The sequence below is a fragment of the Oryx dammah genome, unplaced genomic scaffold (genome assembly GCF_014754425.2).
Source record: "Oryx dammah isolate SB20612 unplaced genomic scaffold, SCBI_Odam_1.1 HiC_scaffold_18, whole genome shotgun sequence".
NCBI classification, from domain to species: domain Eukaryota; kingdom Metazoa; phylum Chordata; class Mammalia; order Artiodactyla; family Bovidae; genus Oryx; species Oryx dammah.
In genome coordinates, this window is record NW_024070202.1 from 13,093,150 (window position 1) to 13,115,885 (window position 22,736).

The 22,736-nt window shown below is 41.0% G+C and overlaps 1 protein-coding gene across 1 annotated transcript in view; it reads right to left on the reverse strand.

The window, feature by feature from the left end:
- PON3 (paraoxonase 3) overlaps nt 1-22,736 on the reverse strand; it is a 34,820-nt gene that overhangs the window by 8,724 nt on the left and 3,360 nt on the right. The window contains exons 3-5 of the mRNA XM_040260475.1: nt 15,641-15,696; nt 9,544-9,709; nt 5,952-6,078 (exon numbers count right to left, since the gene is read on the reverse strand). Of these exons, the coding sequence (XP_040116409.1) occupies nt 5,952-6,078; nt 9,544-9,709; nt 15,641-15,696 (349 nt within the window). The remainder of the gene's footprint in view (nt 1-5,951; nt 6,079-9,543; nt 9,710-15,640; nt 15,697-22,736) is intronic.

Genomic DNA, 22,736 nt, shown 5'->3' on the forward strand with positions numbered 1-22,736 from the left:
CTAATATAGCCTCATCTTAACTAATTACAATATCCTATTTCCAAATAAGGTCATGTTTTGATGTATGGGAGGGGGTTTAAAATTTCAACTTATCTTTTTGAAGGGACATAGTTCAACCTATGACACTCCCCTTCCCCTGCCTCAGGTTGGTCTCTGACTTTTGTATCCTGGGCTGGTCCTCCCTAATAAATGAATGGTGTCTCGAGTTTTCCCTCCGGCTATGCTGAGGAGCTATTCCCATGAGGTGATGTTGCATTTGATCCTCACAATCACCAGGTAGGTAATCAGGCCTATGAGAGAATCCCCATTTTGCTTAAGAGCACTGAAGCACAGGTTAAGTTGTTGGTCCACAGTTTCTCAGTTACCTTGTGGCAGTCCTAGCCCCACCATGCCTCAGAACCCAGCACGACGCATCATGGGAAAAGTCAACAACGTTAAGTTCTCTTACATCCTCCCCTCTGCTTTTGCTGCCCCCTAATTCGGTATGGAGAAATTAAAATATGTCATTGAGAAAGAGAGCAAAGGAGAGAAGATGAACTTCATTCCTTTGCTTTCCCTACTCTTCTGCCTGATGCGAAGATGGACCTCTACTGTTTTAGAACCAGTCTTTTGATGCTGAGTCTGTTTTATCAGAGACTCTTCATAGTTCATTATAGGCTCGGAACGGGCAACCTAGCCCATAAAAAAACTTAGAATTTTTCTCTAAGATGTTCACCACAGTGAGTAAGAGCCCAGCTTTGAATTCAGATGGGTCAAGGTTTACACCTAATTCAGCCACTTACAAGTTATGTAACTTGGGGAAGTAACTTGGCCCCAAACTGCTCTAAGTCTGTTTACTCCTGCCTGTCACTAAAGGCAGTTGTGAGAAGAGGTGGATCAGGTATTTTGGCACAATGCCTGGCACACAGTCAACACTTGATAAATGTGAATTTGTATATGTGCCTACAGGCCTTTTTTTCCTTCCTTCAAATTCTACTTTAAAGCTTTGATTGAACAAAGGAATGGTCCTTCTGGAGGCTGGTTATAACTCCCAGTGGGTGTGGCTTTCAGATTACAACCTACTAGGACAACTAGAGGGTATGGGTGTTTAAAGAGCCCAGTAGCAAGTACTGCACTGTTGTGTTACCAAGGATGGAATTAGAGCTTGGGAATCTAACTGAGCACCTTTATAGGATTAAAATGCTTTCTAAAAGTTAGAGATATTCAATACTAAATACAGCAATTTCTAGTGAGGTGCTGGGCAGTGTCACCATGGGAACCTTTAGAAAGCTTTAGGAAAAAAAAACTTCAAAAGTTTAAGACAGCCTGCTGAATTTAGAGAAGAGCTGACACTTATCCTACTCAAACTCTTCCAGAAAATTGCAGAAGGTAAACTTCCAAACTCATTCTATCAGGCCACTATCACCCTAATACCAAACCTGACAAAGATGCCACAAAGAAAGAAAACTACAGGCCAATATCACTGATGAACATAGATGCAAAATTCCTTAACAAAATTCTAGCAAACAGAATCCAACAACATATTAAAAAGATTATACATCATGACCAATTGGACTTTATCCCAGGGATGCAAGGATTCTTCAATATCTGCAAATCAATCAACGTAATACACCACATTAACAAATTGAAAAATAAAAGCCATATGATTATGTCAATAGATGCAGAGAAGGCCTTTGACAAAATTCAACATCCATTTATGATAAAAACCCTGCAGAAACCAGGAATAGAAGGAACATACCTCAACATAATAAAAGCTATATATGACAAACCCACAGCAAACATTATCCTCAGTGGTGAAAAATTGAAAGCATTTCCCCTAAAGTCAGGAACAAGACAAGGGTACCCACTCTCACCGCTACTATTCAACATAGTTCTGGAAGTTTTGGCCACAGCAATCAGAGCAGAAAAAGAAATAAAAGGAATCCAGATTGGAAAAGAAGAAGTAAAACTCTCACTGTTTGTAGATGACATGATCCTCTACATAGAAAACCCTAAAGACTCCACCAGAAAATTACTAGAGCTAATTAATGAATATAGTAAAGTTGCAGGATATAAAATCAACACTCAGAAATCCCTTGCATTCCTATACACTAACAATGAGAAAACAGAAAGAGAAATTAAGGAAACAATTCCATTCACCATTGCAATGAAAAGAATAAAATACTTAGGAATATATCTACTAAAGAAACAAAAGACCTATATATAGAAAACTATAAAACACTGGTGAAAGAAATCAAAGAGGACACTAATAGATGGAGAAATATACCATGTTCATGGATCAGAAGAATCAATGTAGTGAAAATGAGTATACTACCCAAAGCAATCTATATGTTCAATGTAATTCCTATCAAGCTACCAATGGTATTTTTCACAGAGCTAGAAAAAATAATTTCACTATTTGTATGGAAATACAAAAAAAACCTCAAAAAGCCAAAGCAATCTTGAGAAAGAAGAATGGAACTGGAGGAAACAACCTGCCTGACATCAGGCTCTACTACAAAGCCACAGTTATCAAGACAGTATGGTACTGGCACAAAGACAGAAATATGGATCAATGGAACAAAATAGAAAGCCCAGAGCTAAATCCACAAACCTATGGACACCTTATCTTCAACAAAGGAGGCAATCTTTTTAAGAAGTGGTGCTGGGAAAACTGGTCAATGACTTGTAAAAAATGAAATTAGAACACTTTCTAATGCCATATGCAAAAATAAACTCAAAATGGATTAAAGATGTAAATGTAAGGCCAGAAACTATAAAACTCCTAGAGGAAGACATAGGCAAAACACTCTCTGACATAAATCACAGCAGGATCCTCTATGACCTACCTCCCAGAATATTGGAAATAAAAGCAAAAATAAACAAATGGGACCTAATTAAAATTAAAAGCTTCTGAACAACAAATAAAACTATAAGCAAGGTGAAAAGACAGCCTTCAGAATGGGAGAAAATAATAGCAAACCAAGCAACTGACAAAGAATTAATCTCAAAAATATACAAGCATCTCCTGCAGCTCAATTCCAGAAAAATAAATGACCCAATCAACAACAGACTGGTTCCAAATAGGAAAAGGGGTACATCAAGGCTGTATATTGTCACCCTGCTTATTTAACTTATATGCAGAGTACATGAGAAACACTGGACTGGAAGAAACACAAGCTGGAATCAAGATTGCCAGGAGAAATATCAATAACCTCAGATATGCAGATGACACCACCCTTATGGCAGAAAGTAAAGAGGAGCTAAAAAGCCTCTTGATTAAAGTGAAAGAGGAGAGCAAAATAGTTGGCTTAAAGCTCAACATTCAGAAAACGAAGATCATGGAATCCGGTCCCATCACTTCATGGCAAATAGATGGGGAAACAGTGGAAACAGTGTCAGACTTTATTTTTTGGGGCTCCAAAATCACCACAGGTGGTGATTGCAGCAATGAAATTAAAAGACACTTATTCCTTGGAAGAAAAGTTATGACCAACCTAGATAGTATATTCAAAAGCAGAGACATTACTTTGCCGACTAAGGTCTGTCTAATCAAGGCTATGGTTTTTCCTGTGGTCATGTATGGATGTGAGAGTTGGACTCTGAAGAAGGCTGAGTGCTGAAGAATTGATGCTTTTGAACTGTGGTGTTGGAGAAGACTCTTAAGAGTCCCTGGGACTGCAAGGAGATCCAACCAGTCCATTCTGAAGGAGATCAGCCCTGGGATTTCTTTGGAAGGAATGATGCTAAAGCTGAAAGTCCAGTACTTTGGCCACCTCATGCGAAGAGGTGACTCATTGGAAAAGACTCTGATGCTGGGAGGGATTGGAGGCAGGAGGAGAAAGGGACGACCGAGGATGAGGTGGCTGGATGGCATCACTGACTTGATGGACGTGAGTCTGAATGAACTCCAGGAGATGGTGATGAACAGGGAGGCCTGGCATGCTGTGATTCATGGGGTCACAAAGAGTCAGACACGATTGAGCGACTCAACTGAACTGAACTGAATCAAAAAATGGTCCAAAGAACTAAACAGACATTTCTCCAAAGAAGATATACAGATGGTTAACAAACACATGAAAAGATGCTCAACATCACTCATTATTAGAGAAATGCAAATCAAAACCACAATGAGGTACCATTTCATGCCAGTCAGAATGGCTGCTCTCCAAAAGTTTACAAGCAATAAATGCTGAAGAGGGTGTGGAGAAAAGGAACCCTCTTACACTGTTGGTGGGAATGTAAACTAGTACAGCCACTATGGAGTACAGTGTGGAGATTCCTTAAAAAACTGAAAATAGAACTGCCTAATGACCCCACAATCCACTGCTGGGCATACACACCAAGGAAACCAGAATTGAAAGAGACACATGTACCCCAATGTTCATCGCAGCACTGTTTATAATAGCCAGGACATGGAAGCAACCTAGATGTCCATCAGCAGACGAATGGATAAGAAAGCTGTGGTACATATACACAATGGAATATTCAGTTCAGTTCAGTTCAGTCACTCAGTCGTGTCCGACTCTTTGCGACCCCATGAATCGCAGCACGCCAGGCCTCCCTGTCCATCACCAACTCCCGGAGTTCACCCAGACTCATGTCCATCGAGTCAGTGATGCCATCCAGCCATCCCATCCTCTGTCGTCCCCTTCTCCTACTGCCCCCAATCCCTCCCAGCATCAGAATCTTTTCCAATGAGTCACCTCTTCACATGAGGTGGCCAAAGTACTGGAGTTTCAGCTTCAGCATCATTCCCTCCAAAGAAATCCCAGGGCTGATCTCCTTCAGAATGGACTGGTTGGATCTCCTTGCAGTCCAAGGGACTCTCAAGAGTCTTCTCCAACACCACAGTTCAAAAGCATCAATTCTTCAGCTCTCAGCCTTCTTCAGAGTCCAACTCTCACATCCATACATGACCGCAGGAAAAACCATAGCCTTGACTAGACGGACCTTAGTCGGTAAAGTAATGTCCCTGCTTTTGAATATGCTATCTAGGTTGGTCATAACTTTTCTTCCAAGGAGTAAGTGTCTTTTAATTTCATGGCTGCAGTCACCATCTGTGGTGATTTTGGAGCCCCAAAAAATAAAGTCTGACACTGTTTCCACTGTTTCCCCATCTATTTGCCATGAAGTGATGGGACCGGATGCCATGATCTTCATTTTCTGAATGTTGAGCTTTAAGCCAACTTTTTCACTCTCCTCTTTCACTTTCATCAAGAGGCTTTTTAGCTCCTCTTCACTTTCTGTCATAAGGGTGGTTTCATCTGCATATCTGAGGTTATTGATATTTCTCCTGGCAATCTTGATTCCAGCTTGTGTTTCTTCCAGTCCAGCGTTTCTCATGATGTACTCTGCATATAAGTTAAATAAGCAGGGTGACAATATACAGCCTTGACGTACTCAGCCATTTAAAAAGAATACATTTGAATCAGTTCTAATGAGGTGGATGAAACTGGAGCCTATTATACAGAGTGAAGTAAGCCAGAAAGAAAAACACCAATACAGTATACTAACGCATATATATGGAATTTAGACAGATGGTAATGATAATCCTGTATGTGAGACAGCAAAAGAGACATAGATGTATAGAACAGTCTTTTGGACTCTGTGGGAGAGGGAGAGGATGGGATGATTTGGGAGAATGGCATTGAAACATGTATAATATCATGTGTGAAACGGATCGCCAGTCCAGGTTTGATGCATGATATAGGGTGCTCGGGGCTGGTGCACTGGGATGACCCAGAGGGAAGGGATGGGGAGGGAGATGGGGGGGGGCATTCAGGATGGGGAACACATGTACACCTGTGGTGGATTCATGTCAATGTGTGACAAAACCAATACAATATTGTAAAGTAATTAGCCTCCAAAAATAAATAAATAATAAAAATAATAAGACAGCCTGCTGAACTAAGAAAACAAAGTACACAGCAGAGGCGCAAAATAAATAAAAATGCAAAATAATTCCATACCTTTTGAGAAGTTCGTGTTTTATAGTTTTCAGGTATACCAAAGAATGTTGTTGTTCCTCAAATTTAAATATCTCCACGGTGGAGTCCATGTGGGGATGATTCACAACATAAAGATACACAGTTTGGTCTAAATTGGAAAAAAGACATAATTTCCAAGAAGTTGGCTTCTATTTCAACTATTTTAGACACAGTATAGAACTTGATTATGTCCAGAGATTTTTCTTATACACATCTTGTATCTGATCCCCACTACCCATCTAATGTAAGTCAAACAAATGCCAGAATCCCCGTTTTATTGAAGAAACTGACACTCAGAAAGTTAATGACTTATGAGCAATTTTACCAACACCTAGTGGCAAAGCCAAGCCCAGATATTTCTGCAGTGCTCCCTTCAGCCTCACCTGCACACCCTCTCTAACAGGAAGATGCAGAGCTACCACGGTGCATAAACATAGATGTGGTTTCCCAAAGTGGCCCTTTAGCAAACAGAAGTGGGTAGAGGCAAGTGAAGCTTTTCTGAGAATTCTTTTCTGTGAGAAGAGCCTACATTGCAACACACATTCAGGAGGTGTCAGGCCAGCATAAACATATTAAAATAAACACCTCCCAGTTAGAGAATGAACTCCTAACACAAGTCACCCTACCTGAGGCTGCAGAAACGGTATTTATTTGTGAACCCAATGGATGTGAAATGTAAATATGAGTGTAGGAGAAAATAGATTAGCCAGTTCTAGGTTATAGCCAGCCTCAGGAATGTTCAGCTGTCTGTTCTCATACTGGAATGTGAACTGCTGTGATGTGAACCAGATTAGGGTACTCTGGCTTGTCAGAGTAGTCTTTTCTAACTTACCAGGAGCTCTAAATCAGATGAGCTCCAGAGTTTGAGAAAACCTGGGCCCATGCTTCCACTCAGGACTGGATCTACATTCATCTCCTCAGTTCCCTTCTTGGGGTTTCCAGTTATGCAGTGGAGCAAGCTGGAAGCTGGACCTCTGAGATGTGGGGCTTATCCTTAGGGCCCCTGAAACATATGGGCAGCTTTATCTGAATTAAGGAAAAGTGCTTCCTCACAGATGAACCTTTCTTTTGGTCTGACCCAACTCTGTTCCAGGGAGTTGACAGAACACGGGTAGGATTTAGTCCCCACATGGCCCTTCAACAAGACACTCTTGCTGGTCACAGCATGAAAAATATATGTGCTGCCCCAGCTTTACCCGCTTCTTAGGACCTTTTTTTTATTTAAGAGATGCCTGGTGAGAAGACTTTTGTTCTCTATCTTCTCATGCATGCCAATTTATGTATAATGTTTTGGCCTTGTGAATTAAATACATAATTAAGGGAGGTCACTAACAAATAAAATAAGATGTTAATACATTCAGCTTCTGAAAACCTGATTATATGCCTGAGGATTAATCAGTAAATGGTCCTATCTTAAAAAAGAAAAAACAACTTTCACTTCTGAGAGTGATGGGAATCGTATGATGAATTTTTAGAAGGGAGTAACATGACCACATTTCCACAGAAAATAACTACTTGCTTATAAAATGATTTGAAGTGATACAAGAGGGCAGTTACCATCAGGGGCCACTGCAGAATCCAGGAAAGACATGCTGGGGCCCTGGACTGGGATGGTGCAGGGAGGATAGGGAGAGGTGCGAGGCTTGGAGAGTTCTGTGCGGGGCGGATTGGACAGAACCTTGTAAATAGTCGATTTAATGGGGCAGGGAGAGGAGAAGAGTCAAAGTTGGGCCCAGTGTTTTATTTTGAGGAATAAATTATATATGAAAGTAGTTTATGAACTGAAGAACAATAAAGACTGTTAGGTACAATTATCTTCTAAATAAGAGCTTGCTAAGCAAATACACATCATATATTATTATAGATTTCAGGGGAATATTAAACTTAGTAAAAAGACCCTGAAGCATGGAAAGATTGAAGGCAAGAGGAGAAGGGGATGACAGAGGATGAGGTGGTTGGATGGCATCACTGACTCAATAGACATGAGTTTGAGCAAGCTCTGGGAGATGGTAAAGAACAGGAAAGCCTGGTGTGCGGCAGTCCATAGGGTCACAAAGAGTTGGACATGATTGAGTGACTAAACAACAACAAAAATATCTTTGAGATATTTAAAAGGTACCATTTATTTAAAAATTAGCAAGTCTCTATTGGTTCAGATGAAAGGAATGAAACAGTTCGATTGGATAAGTGGACTGAAATAATTATTAATTTTTTTTTTGTTCACTGAAATTACCCTAGCAACTTTATAGTTAACAATGCGTTGTAACTCCAGTATGTAATTGGAAGAATTAAAACACCATTCATTCAAAAATTTTGATTTGCAGCACTTCCATTTCTCCTCCTTTTCATGTCATTACTACTAGAGAGGTTTCATTCTTTTTATATTTTACATGATCTGTAGCCCCACAAATATTTAAAAGTTGTTAATCTGGACTTATACACTATAAAGAAAATTAATATTTTAAAGCACATATAATACAGTGTAGTCATAACTATGCCCTGGGCTGCCATCTATGGTCACACAGAGTTGGACACGATTGAAGCGACCTAGCAGCAGCAGCAGCAGCAGCAATGACTAAGGATACTGAGTATCTTTTCATATGTTTATTGACCACTTGTATATCTCTTTGGAACAATCTACTAAGATCTTTGTCTTTTACCTAATCAGGTTGTTTGTCTTTTTGGTTGAGATGTAAAATTATTCATATATTCTGGATATAAGCCTCATTAAATATCTGATTTGCAAATCTTTTCCTCTTACTCATTAGGTTGTTTTTCACTTCCATGGTGGTTTTTTTCTTTATTTAGTTCATCTTAATAGAAGTGTATCACCTGGTAAACCACTTTGGTATTTTATTATTTTTTAATAAACTTTTTACTTTTTCTTAGAGCATAGCCAATTAACAATGTTGTGATAATTTCAAGTGAACAGAAAATGGACTCAGCCACACACATATATGTATCCATTATCCACCAAACTGTCCCATCCAGGCTGCCACACTACCTTGAGCAGAGTTACCTGTGGTACACTGGTTGTATCTTTTGAAGATTTTAATTTTGATCATGTCTAATTCATCCATTGTTTTCTTTTATGTTGTTAAATAATGTCACATCTTCACTTTTCACTTTCACGCATTGGAGAAGGAAATGGCAACCCACTCCAGTGTTCTTGCCTGGAGAATCCCAGAGATGGGGGAGCCTGGTGGGCTGCCATCTGTGGGGTCACACAGAGTCGGGACACGCCTGAAGCGACTTAGCAGCAGCAGCAGCCTGATGTCACGTGATTATTTTCAAAGGGCCTTTAGTTTATACGTTAGATTTCTGAGAACAACATTCAGACTGGTTTTGATGGTGAGATGAAAAGGGAATAGGAGAAAGGGTTTGATCACAATCTAGTCTTCCCCTCTTTCATGCAATTAAAAAAATGTTTTGATATACATTTATTATCTCACAAATATATGCCTTTATGGTAAAATATCATCTTCCCTCCTTTGACATACACACTGGGTAGTTTGAGGATGAGTGGTTTGTATTTCCCTCGTTTCCCCCTTATTCTTAAGCATTCAGGTTTTACCTTTGTCAATGAAAGTACTCATTCCATGTGGATTAAAGGATGCTTTGTCAAAACCATCACTGATGTTTAATTCCTGGATCCTAGGGTTTTGCTCATTTAAATCCATCAAGAAGATTCGTCCCGGCTCATCTGGTGCAAAGTCTGGCATGCCTGGATATTTTAATCCCTTTAAGAAACAGAGAAACAAAAATGTTCAAAGCTCTAAATTTCTTTTATAGATTTCTGGGATATTTTTTTTTTTTTACACTGTCAGGTGTTGCCATTATCTGATTTGAAGGATTACCAGTGTCATCCAAGCCATTGGGAATGGGAATATGGGAAGAATCTATCTTCAGTTTTTAATATATAGAGAGGAGGTTAAGCCAAAGAGCATAATACAAGAGAATAAGCTGAATTACTTTGAGTCCCTTAACCTGCCTAAGCTACAGGTTACTCATTTATAAAATGTGGAAGTTAAAATATTTAATTACTAAGGTTCTTTCTAGTCCTAGGGTGTATGGTTTCATTGCACTGCTCCCACCCTCAGTTCAGTTCAGTCGCTCAGTCGTGTCCGACTCTTTGAAACCCCATGAACTGCAGCACACCAGGCCTCCCTGTCCATCACCAACTCCCAGAGTTCACCCAAACCCATGTCCATTGAGTCGGTGATGCCATCCAGCCATCTCATCCTCTGTCGTCCCCTTCTCCTCCTGCCCTCAATCTTTCCCAGCATCAGGGTCTTTTCAAATGAGTCAGCTCTTTGCATCAGGTGGCCATGAAACTGGTTCTCCTATTAATTCTTAGCTGATCCTACTCTCTGTCATTACATAATATAACAGTGTAGGGTGGGAGCATTGTTACACCCTGCATTGTTATATTATGTAATGACAAAGAGTAGGATCAGCTAAGAATTAATAGGAGAACCAGTTTCATTGAATTGACTATTTCTGACCTGTTTGGTTCCTACAGATTGGTCCAAAGATTTGAATGTGAATCCTTTTCTCCAAATACTGTAAAACATTCATTCCAGTAACTTGTACAGTGGCTGTTTCTACTGGAAGGACCAGGTGTTTATCAACCAATAATAGGTATCCTGAATGTATTGGACCTTTGCTGCATCCGAGGTCACTGTGTCAAAACTTAGGATTGGTTTATTCTCTACTAATTATAAAACTCAGCCTACTTCCTCCTTGTATCCTTCCTCTATCACTCTGATGTATGTAAACATCAACAACCTTGTATATTTTCTTGTACACTCATGTCTACTTATACCCAGTTTAAATTCTTTCCTTCTCTCTCTCTTTCTTTCTACTCTAACTTCTCCCTTGCACTCTCTCCCCTTCCTCCCTCCCCCTCTTACACACACACACACACACACACACACACACTCTTACTCATACTATTCTTGGCCTTTCCATTGCCTCACCCCTGACCTCTGCGAGAGTAGGTCTTCAGTTCCAAATTTGGTGTTGTTGAGTCACTCAGTTGTGTCCGATTCTTTGTGACCCCATGGACTACAGCGGATAATTCTGCCTATATCTTCAAACTTTTCTCAGAATAGTCATTCTATGCTTAAATCTTACGAGAAACCTGGCTTTCCTCAGATAATACAAGCCACTGAAGCCCATCGGTGGAAGGGCTATTCCCTCTATCATTCATCCCCCTTAAGTGACCACACCTAGAGGACAGATCAGCATGCCCTTGTTGTTGTTGTTCAGTTGCTAAGTCATATCTGACTCTTTGCAACTCCATGGACTGCAGCAGGCCTGGCTTCCTTGTCCTTTGCTATCTCCAGGACTTTGCTCAAACTCGTGTCCATTGAGTCGATGATGTCATATAACCATCTCATCTTCTGTCATGCCCTTCTCCTCCTGCCCTTAATCTTTCATGGCATCAGGGTCTTTTCCACTGAGTCAGCTCTTCTCAGCAGGTGGCCCAAGTATTGTAGCTTCAGCTCAGCATCAGTTCTTTCAATGAATATTCAGGGTTGATTTCCTTTAGGATTGACTGATTTGATCTCCTTGCAGTCCAAGGGACTCTCAAGAGTCTTCTCTAGCACCACAGTTTAAAAGCATCAATTCTTTGGTGCTCAGCCTTCTTTACAGTCCAACTCTCACATGTGTACATGACTACTGGAAAAACCATAGCTTTGACTATGCACACCTTTGTTGGCAAAGTGATGTCTCTGCTTTTTAATACACTGTCTACGTTTGTCATAGATTTTCTTCCAAAGAGCAAGTGTCTTTTAATGGCCCTGAGCCATGCACTTCTGCTTCCAGACCTCGAATCTTGCCATCATCAGTTAAGAGCCTGTCTTCTAAGAAAGACTCACTCTTTGCTCACTGCTTCCTTATCAGATTATCTATCAATTCTCTTTGCCCTGTTCTAGCTTTTATATAGGGCTCTTGCCTAGAAAATCCCATGGATGGAGGAGCCTGATAGGCTGCAGTCCATGGGGTCGCAAAGAGTTGGACATAACTGAGTGACTTCACTTTCACTTTTCACTTTCATGCATTGGAGAAGGAAATGGCAACCCACTCCAGTATTCTTGCCTGGAGAATCCCAGGGATGGTGGGCTGCCATCTAATGGGGTCACACAGAGTCGGACACGACTGAAACAACTTAGCAGCAGCAGTCTAAAATCAGGTTGAAAAACACTATGTAGTTATCATCTCAACTTCAACCATACATTTAATATTCTTTATCAATATTTGTGTTTATTCTAATATGTAAACTACTGTGTATATCTAAGTATCTATTCTGGATTTATTTCATTATCTTCCATAGACCACACCATCTTTCTGTATTCTCAGTGGATGACTTTACCTCCTTTTTCACTGAAAAAAAAAAACAAAAAAAAAAAAAAAAAAAAAAAAAACCCATGCCATTCAACATGAATTTCCTCATTCCCTCCTTTCTACCTCAGTTTATTCTTCAGTTTTACCAATTCTCATCCTTTCTCCCTCTTTTCTAAGGAAAGAATATCCTTCTGTTCTTAGTTAATTCCGTGATCTCTAGGGTCTGTCTTTAGAATTCACCACTTATTCTTCACCAGTTTCCCTTCTTTTACCTGAAAAATTGCTCATTTCTCTTTCCCTGAAATAAATATTTTCCAACTTTACTACTTCAAATAGGCAGTTTTCTCACCTTCCTTCACTGTCAAATTTCTTAGAAACATCACTTGACCTTGTTGCCTTGGTTTGAATTGCTCCAACTCTTAATTCTCTGGAATCCATACTCTACCAGTTTGTAGAAATACCTCTATAAAGGTCATATCAATGGCCTCCAAAATGTCTTATTTAATAATCCTTCTGTATTTCCTTATCTGTATCTCTGTGGCATTTGACACTATGGTAGAACTTTTATTTCTTATCAAAAAATCAAAAGTAGAATTTCCAGATAGAATTACTGCTTCCTTTCCTGCCCTTCCCTCCCTCTGTCCTCATCCATCCCTTCCTTCTCATTCTGCACTCTTCCCTTGCAGAGCTCATTCATAAGGTTTCATTTATTTCTTCCATATTAGTAAGTATCAGATATGCACATTTTCCTGGAACCTCTCTATGGAGCCCTAGCTTGCATCCCAACTTCTTCCTAAAGGCAGCTCAAAATCAAATGATCAAAATCAAAATCATCTCTCCTCAAATCCTTGCTCTCATTTGTATCTATTCTCTGTTAAGGGAATCACTGCTCTCCCTAGTATCAGGCTGTACAATTGAGACTCCAAATCTATCCTTTCCTTCATAGTCAATTTGTCACTAAGTCCAATGGCACAAATAGTGGTGACATTGGGGGAAGGATATCAGAGACACCCAATTCTTCCCATTTTCACTTGAGGTAAATCTTCTCTTTTCACATAAGGAAAATTAAGCCCAGAGAAGTGAAATGCCTAAATCACTCAGATCATTAGTTGTACAGTGATGTACAACTTTTTGCCACACCATAAAGAAAGGTTTGACAGTAGAGAATATTATATTGCTCAGGAGCGCTGCTCAGGGTAGAACCCCACAGCAAGTACAGTGGGAGCTTGGAGGAATGTGAGGGCACTGCCAACTGGTAGAAGGATCAGGTGCTCTGGAAATGGTAATGATCTGATTGGGGAATAAGGGTGGAGCACGGCCAACAAACATGGCCTACAGTAAGTGTCACGATGAATGAAACTCTTTACATATGCTTGGTTTTCTGTTTAAAGCAGTTAGGTAAGAATCTTGGCAAATGCCTGCAATTGTTTTGATACCATTCACCCCCGAAAATGGCAAAAATCACCTAGGTGTGCAGGCATCTTATTTCCACCAACAGACTACAGGTATGTGTGGACAAGCATTGCACTCCTCCATGGCCCTCATTTACCAGTACGCATATTCAGTAAGCAGTCAAGCACCTATGTATGCCAGATACTGTGGCACGTGCCACATGGCAACAGATACTCCAAAGTCCTAGTCTCGAAAGGACTGAAATCCAGGGAGGCAGCACTAAGCAAGCCCACCAGATATGGGGAGGCATCTAAGGCCCCACCCACAGGGAAACTATGGGGGCACAGAAGAGCCACCTTGCCCAGAAAGATATGAGGCATATTCCTGAGGAATTAAAGTTCTACTGCAGTGAGCCCTCATAGGGAACTAGGAGTTAGATGGCAACATGTGAGGAAGGGAGTAATCGTGCTGGCAAAGAACATGTCAAGTCCCAAGGTAAGGAAGCAAATAGCCTGCTTGGCACCTCTAAGTAGACTAAAAATATCTATCACACAGAATTACTCCCTAAATCAGCAGCTTCCAAACATATTCTAGGATGGCAGGAAAGGGCAGAAGGAGGTGACCAAGAAGAACAAGGACTTGAATTTATTGCAGTACAGCAAGATTAAAAATAAGCAAAGAACATTATCCTTATCCTATAAGAATGAGTTGTTTGTTAGTTTGCAAAAAGAGCTAACGTTTCTCATAGAATTATTTGTGATGAAAATCTCTACTTGCTGAATAACAAGAATTCAGTACACTTACCTCTAGTGAACATATTAATAGAAAAGAAATATACAGTAGGAACTACACATCTCCTAGCCATACAATAATTGTTTTTAAAGGTCTGTTGGGCATCACATTGAAAATCTAAATTGACAGTAGGTAATTTAAGTCAACAAAGAAAAAGCTTTTCTAGACAGCTTTAGTTTTTGGAGGAAAACTAAAGACATAAAATCCTTTCCACCCACCTACCCTAACATATACCACACCAGCAGCAATTTAAAATGCATATTGACTATAGACCCTGACTATACTGAAGAATTTAGAAATTGGGATCATTAAGAAATATTTTATGGGCCCCCCTTTTGGCCAAAAAGACATAGATTTTTAAAATGTGTTATTTGATAGTATTTTATTGGCCCAAATGGAATATTAGAACATGAAATTCCAGCAATCAGAATTCACATTGGAAATGTAATTTATACCTACTTTTTTCAAAATCCTAAGTCCCACTCCAAATTGTAACTGATTTAACTAAGTATATGATAATTTTCAATATTTTTACAATATAACATTTTAATTAGTTGAAGTTCAGTCCTTCTCATAGCTTCCTAATCATCCGCAACCTGTGAAGGTGGTACTGGAAATAAAATGCATGTTTTTCCCTACTCCTCTTTGAAAGAGCTTTTCTTTAAATGCTGAGGAACCTAAGATGGAAATCCTCTTGGGAAATGCAAAGAAATGCAAGATGGTTATGAACTGAGTAACAGGGCTAACATTGACTCTGCAAACTTTTACTGAGTTCCAAACTCAGGCAGGCATGATGAGATGAATACCGATTAGTAAGAAGATGACTTCCAGAAGCTGAGGCTCAGCCAGAAGGGCAATGATGAGGATGGATAGCCACAGAGCAAATCTGGAGCCTCGTCTAGGAAGTGAATGGAATTCAATATACACTTATCAGCACTCCCCTGGGTATATAACTGCCCACCATGGGGTAGGCAAGCCTGGGCACTTCTGTCTTGCCTCAGTTAGCCTCTGGAATCCCATTTTGGTGCTTTTAGTTGACTAGTTTACATACAAGTGGGACACTTGAGTTGGTGACACTAATGTTCTGTCCATACAGCTGTTGACTTACGCATCTGAGGAGCATCGGAAATACTCACACTGGAGATGAAAGCCAGCCCACTAGGAAGGATATCAATATCTTCAGAGCCATTTTCTATTAAAAAAAAGAAAAAGCTGAGGATCAGAAAGATGCATGAATGGTGGCTTAAAAAGTGATTTCACACACAGTCAAGACTTTGAACTTCTTTTGGAAACTACCTTAACTTTTTGAGCTATTTACTTGGGAAATAATATTAACTTTCAGGAATCCTACAGGCATACTGCTCTCCAGGAAAACCTGAGCCAGGTTCCTGAAATACTAAATTCTTCTTCTTTTTTTTTTTAAGAAGTCCATTTTCAGGAGAAAAAAGAAAACAAATATAAAATAAATTCATATTCTAGATTTATTCCTTAAATAAAAACTCCTAGAGCATGTCCTGAGAGATTCAGCATTACTTGCCACACAAGACAGATCTATATACCAAGTGATAACATTTGGAAAGCCATCATTGTGAAGGTCACTTAAAGACTTCTCTGCCAAGTATTTCTCTCCTCTAACTTGTTGTTCAGTTCAGTTCAGTCGCTCAGTCATGTCCAACTCTTTGCAGCCCCATGAACTGCAGCACGCCGGGCCTCCCTGTCCATCACCAACTCCCGGAGTCCACCCAAACCTATGTCCATCGAGTTGGTGATGCCATCCAACCATCTCATCCTCTGTCGTCCCTTTCTCCTCCTGCCCTCAAACTTTCCCAGCATCAGGGTCTTTTCCAATGCATCAGCTCTTTGCATCAAGTGGCGAAGTACTGGAGTTTCAGCTTCAACATCAGTCCCTCCAATGAACACCCAGGACTGATCGAATTTAGGATGGACTGGTTGGATCTCCTTGCAATCCAAGGGACTCTCAAGAGTCTTCTCCAACACCACAGTTCAAAAGCATCAATTCTTCTGCACTCAGCTTTCTTTATAGTCCAACTCTCACATCCATACATGACCACTGGAAAAACCATAGCCTTGACTAGACCTTTGTCGGCAAAGTAATGTCTCTGCTTTTTAATGCTGTCTAAGTTGGTCATAACTTCCCTTCCAAGGAGTAAGCATCTTTTAATTTCATGGCTGCAATCACCATCTGCAGTGATTTTGGAGCCCAGAAAAATAAAGTCAGCCACTGTTTCCACTGTTTCCCCTGTTTCCTCATCTATTTGCCATGAAGTGATGGGACCGGATGCTATGATCTTCATTTTCTGAATGTTGAGCTTTAAGCCAACTTTTTCACTCTCCTCTTTCACTTTCATCGAGAGGCTCTTTAGTTCTTCTTCACTTTCTGCCATAATGGTGGTGTCATCTGCATATCTGAGGTTATTGATAACTTGTTGAGGCCTAAAAAATCTATTGTTTTCTAATCATATTGGGAAATTATTAATTGTTCTCTGTTATAAAAGCAACAGATCATATACAACATAAAGCAACTAAACTCCAATTTTAAAAAAGCAATAAATCCTAGGATGAGCTGTTGAAAATAAATGAATTTGGAAGATTTTACTTAGATCCTTTTCTCACTGAGAGATGGTCATGGGCATTTTTCTATAGAAAGAAACATATAATGAATAAGTTATGATTGAGAACAGGATGAAAAGGAGATTCGCATGTTTTCTAGCAGAGAGGTGGACCCACATATGATGTGTTCCCAGGCAGGCAGCATTGAGGATGCAAGCAATGGTTATCGAATATGGCAAATGGTAATTTACAAATCTGATTGAAACAATGTATCAAAACCACATGCTCTTCTTAAAAATGTGATATTCAAGCTCTCCCATTAGGAGGCTAGGTCTGTATCCTCTTCCCTTAACCCTGGGTGGACCTTTCTAACTGTTCTGACAAATTGCATGAGGAGGAAGTGATGCCAGCTGACATACAAAGTCAAGTTATAATCAAACCTGCCATTGCTCTCTCTCTCCAAGCATGTGCCTTGTGAGCCCTGATTCTAAATATAAGAAGTCTGGCTACTTTGCAGGTACAGAGGAGAGACTGTGGAGAGACCACATGCGGTACCGAGGGGTCTGAAAGTGTCTCAGATGAGCTGAGATGCCCTAGCTGATGCAAAGGGAATAGAGATGAGCTGCCTTCCTGAGCCCAGCCAAAACTGCAAACTCATCAGCAAAATAACTACTGTCCTTCTCAGTCACTAAGTTTTGAGGTAGTTTGCTGCACAGCTATAGTAAATAAAATACATGGGAAAATGGTTACCTGAGGTAATGGGTTCCTAAGAAGAATGGGGGAAACAAAAGTGGAATAAAGCCAAAAAAATGCAAATTTGAATCAACAGAGTAATAAGCAATAGGCACTGAAAACTGGAGGATGGAAAAATATTTAATCATGTTGATTATACTGAAGATGAAAACAAATCCCCAACTAGGAACCTGAAAACTAATCACAGTTTTCCATTTTCTAAGCATTCCAGTTAATCAAGATTTACCCATATATGGTGTTTTGATGGTCTGGAAGATTTAATGCTTTTTATACATGGAAAAGGGCTTCCCAGGTGGCACCGTGGTAAAGGATCAGCCTGCTAGTGCAGGAGACGCAAGAGATGTGAGTTTGATCCCTGTATCGGGAAGATCCCCTGGAGCAGGAAATGGCAACCCACTCCTGTATTCTTGCCTGGAGAGTGCCCTGGACAGAGGATCCTGGCGGGCTACAGTCCATGGGGTTGCAAAGAGGCAGACACAACTGAGCACGCATGCCCTGCCCTACGTGGAGTAAAATTGACTTGGGGAGAATCCAGCAAACTGAATAAAACAGTTTTAAAAAGGATGTTGAATATGGGTGGGTTCGTTTTTAAAATACATTCATTAATGTGTGTGTTTTTCAACTGTCAGGCGTTTGGTTCACTTTTGGCTGCGCTGGGTCTTCATTGCTGCAGGGGCTACTCTCTAGTGGCGCTGCATGGGCTTTTGCCTGCTGTGCCTTCTCCTGTAGCACAGCATGGGCTCTAGGGCACAGGCTCAATGATTGTGGCACACGAGTTCAGTTGCTCTGCAGCATGTGAGATCTGAAACCATGTCTCCTGCGTTGGCAGGCGGATTCTTTCCCACTGAGCCATCAGGGAATCCCCTGGATGAGTTAGTTTTTGAACAAACCTTTTTCTATCTCTTTTTTCCTCTCAACACCACTTCTGGGCTTCCTTTTGCCCTAGTCTCCTTCTGCCTCTATCCTGGATGGAAATACTCACCAGCCTCTACCCGCACTTGGCTATTTCTCATAGCAGACCACCCATTTACTCTAGTCCCAAGGTGTCAGCTTCCAGCCACATACTCTTAACTCTCCAATCTCTAAATCAAGCCCAAAACTTTCTCCCAACCTCCAGACTTCTGTATTCACCTGTATATACATGTATAGTGAAAGTCACTCCACTGTGTCTGACTCTTTGCGACCTCATGGACTATGTAGTCCATGGAATTCTCTAGGCCCAAATACTGGAGTGGGTAGCTGTTCCCTTCTCCAGAGGATCTTCCCAACCAATCAAACCAGGTCTCCCGTATATAGGACATTTCTATCGGGCCTTTTCATTTCTCATGTTCAACATGTATCAAAGCGATCTGGAAATTTCCCTCTTAAATCTGCTCCATTTTGTATATTTCAATTTCAGTGGATGACATTTCTATCCCCCAAGAACCCAAAGTAGGAACCTTGGAGTTATCCTTGATGTCTTCCTTTTCCTTATTCCCTAAAACCGTCTGATCACAAGTCTTTCAAGCTCTGGAACTCCCTCCTGGATTTCTGTAATAGCTTCCTAGTAGGTCCACTTTGCTCCCCTACAACCATTCTTTTTAAATCGCAAACTTGACCTTGTAATGCCCCTGCTTAAAACCCTCCAAAGGTCCAGTAGGGTTGGCAGTAAAATTCTCAGACTCCTTGACCTAGATTCACAGTGCTCTGCCTCTTGGCTCTGAGCTCAATTCGTGTGGCTCCCACCCTTCGCTGTTTTTTCCAGGTGTGCTGCAGCACTCTGTCAGCAGTTCCAAGGTGGGCCAGGCTTGTTTACCTGCACACCTGAGCACATGCTGGTTACCTGCTTCTTGGCAACACACATTTCCCACACCCCGTCTCACCTCCACTTGGCTGAGTATCACAGGCCCTTAGAGATGACTTGGATGCTGTCCCCTCAGCCTTTTCAACCTCTCTTGGCTCCAACATCCAATTTGTGTACTAATATGGTCACCTGTGACTACCTCCACCATGATATTTTCCACACTTGGGCTGCAACTTGCTTGGATCAAGGACCTGGTTGTATTCAGTACCGTGTCCTTGTACCCAATATAACACCTGCTTTTTCTATAAAAGCTTTCAGCAACAAGCTGGTTGACTGGCTAAAAAGGAGAAACTGCTTTAGTTTTTTGAACTTTGTCTTGTTTGAGGTTAAATTATAGACAAGGGAGTGTTAATTTCTGAATAGAAGATGTTGAGTTGTATAATTTCTGATTTAGTCTTTTCATCTTCCAAACACCGTTTCACACATCTCCCATGATAGCACTAACCTGCTTCAGTAATTCACCTGCAGCATGAGTGGGCATTTTCCAGAGATGCTATGCTGTTTTTTCTTTTTTTTTTTTCACTTGCTCTGTCCACAGCACAGGGAAGCTGGTGCTTTGCACTCAGATGTGGAAAAGAATTAGTAGCTGATTGTACATTATTCTGAACCCTCCTTTATCCCCCTCCCCGACCTACACTGCATCTGCATGACAGCCCAGTGCATCTTAGCAACAGTGGCTCCTGTGGGAGTAAGAGCCTCTGGGACACCCTCCCCTGAGTCCTCTCCACATACTCATCACCCTGTGCACAGACAACATTAAAACCCCACTGCTAAATCTAAAACCAGTCTTACAAATAGGTATCTACTCCCTTTTAATCTGTCAACCCTATTTTTTGGCATAACCTCATTTCTCTGGCCTCCGATTGTTCTCTATAGACGTCTTGAGAAAAAGTCATGCCCAAACATTACTATCAATTAATATTATAATTTCACATCATCAAGGGAGGAAAACAGCCAGCTAAGAAAACGAATGGAACCTACCATGGAGTAGAAACATGTCTTGGCGACACGGGAAGCTACAGGAGGGGAAAGGGAAGGAGAGGAGGGTAGGAAGACTTCACATATGACGGCTGGCTGTCTACTTGATAATTCTGCCAAGGGCAGGCTAATAAAGCTGTTCCTATTTCAAGGGCAACTTTAATTAGCCAAATAACTCCCCAGTTAAGCCAATCTTTGAGCCTCAAAGCCTTGGAAAAAAGATGAATTTAATATAAAAAAGATCTTTGAGGTATGATTTCTGGGAGGTTAGAATTATTTCACTTGTTAAGCTTTCTTCCCAGAAAGAATACTGGGGAAGGAATGGGACTTCCCTAGTGGTCCAGTGGTTATGACCCCATTCTTCCAATGCAGGGAGCTTGGGTTCGATCCCCAGTAGGGGAACTAAGCTCCCACATGCTACACAGTGAGGCCAAAATAAATAAATAAATAACGAGGAAGGAGAACAAAAAGAGGAAAAGTTTGTTCTGCCAATAAAGTGGAAGTTTTAGTCGTGTTCGACTCTTTGCAACCCCATGGACTGTAGCCCACCAGGCTCTGCTGTCTGCACATGCATTCCATGTCCATGGAGTTCTCCAGGCAAGAATACTGGTGTGGGTAGCCACTCCCTTCTCCAGGGGATCTCCCTGACCCAGGGATTGAACCCAGGTCTCCTGCATTGCAGGCAGATTCTTTACCATCTGAGCCACCGGGGAAGCCCTCGACCAATAAAATTAATCAGAAAAGTCTAGGTCTTGAAGAAAACACAAATCAGAAATTTTCCCCAGCTCTGTTACTGCCTACTACACTCTGCCTTCAATTCTTTGGTTTTCCATGCTTTCACAAAGCTTTTCACTATCAGAGAGGAGGGTCTGACGAGTATCATCTCATTAGTGAGCTTTGTTTAAATATCCAACTTGCCCTGTCTTGGTCAGCTCTATTGATTAATATTTCACTTTTTTGCATCTCAGATTTTCTGTTTTCTGCCGCCACCATACTTCCCTGAAACTCTGTAATAAAAATGTGCTGTCGGTAGATAAGAAAGGCAGTGTTACACAACAGAGAGTTCAAAGGCATGGAAGAAAAGCACCCTGCCTCTTAACCTAGACCTGGCACCTTCTCGTTCTGGACCAGTGGGCAGGGAACTTCATTCTTCTGGGTGTCAGTTTCCTAATCTCCAAAGACAGATGGCAGCACCCACCTTACGGGGTGTTTGCGAGGATGATGTAAAGTGTTTCCAAAGGACTCAGCACAAAGCTCATGGACACTGGGCCTTTGATAAGGTAGTAGTGGTATTTTTAGATATATAGCAATATTGTCCTATTAACAAATGACCCGTGATCATTCTCACTTGTTCAGTTCTGTAAATAGAGAATGTACATATGCCAATAGACATGAGGTGTGCATGCCTTTTTTTCTTCTGCTCTAGCTTTTTGAAATAATTTTATTTATCTTTGGCTGTGCTGGGTTTTCTCTAGCTGTGGAGAGCAGGGACTACTCTCTTGCTGAAGGGCATAGGCTTCTCACTGCAGTGGCTTCTCTCGTTGTGAAGTGTCGCAGAACATGGGCTCTGGGGCATGCTGGCCTCGGGAGTTGTGGCTCCTGGGCTCTAGCGCACAGGCTCAGCAGTTACGGCGCACAGGCTCAGTTGCTCTGCACCATGCTGGATCTTCCTGGATCAGGGATAGAGCCCGTTTCTCCTGCAATGCCAGGTGGATTCTTTACCACTGAGCCGTCAGGGAGGCCCCTTCTGCTCTAGTTTTAACTTCGCAAGTCTATTTGAATCATACAATCTGAGAGTTGGGCTAGACTTTTACAATGCTTTAACAATGATCTAATTACTGTCTAAGTTAATTGGCAGACTCTTTTGAGATATATATAATTAATGTGAATATTACTCCACAAGACAGTAAACAAATGATTGAATGTTACGTTTCCTTATTTTTTAAATCAAATTAAATCTGACCCCGAACCCACATTGCACTGAACTGGTAGGAAGTTCAGCCTGAGTCATTATTGGGTCTCTCTGCTAGGGTTGTGCAAATAGCTTAGTGGATTTTAAAACGAAGCTAAATATTTGGGGAAGTCCA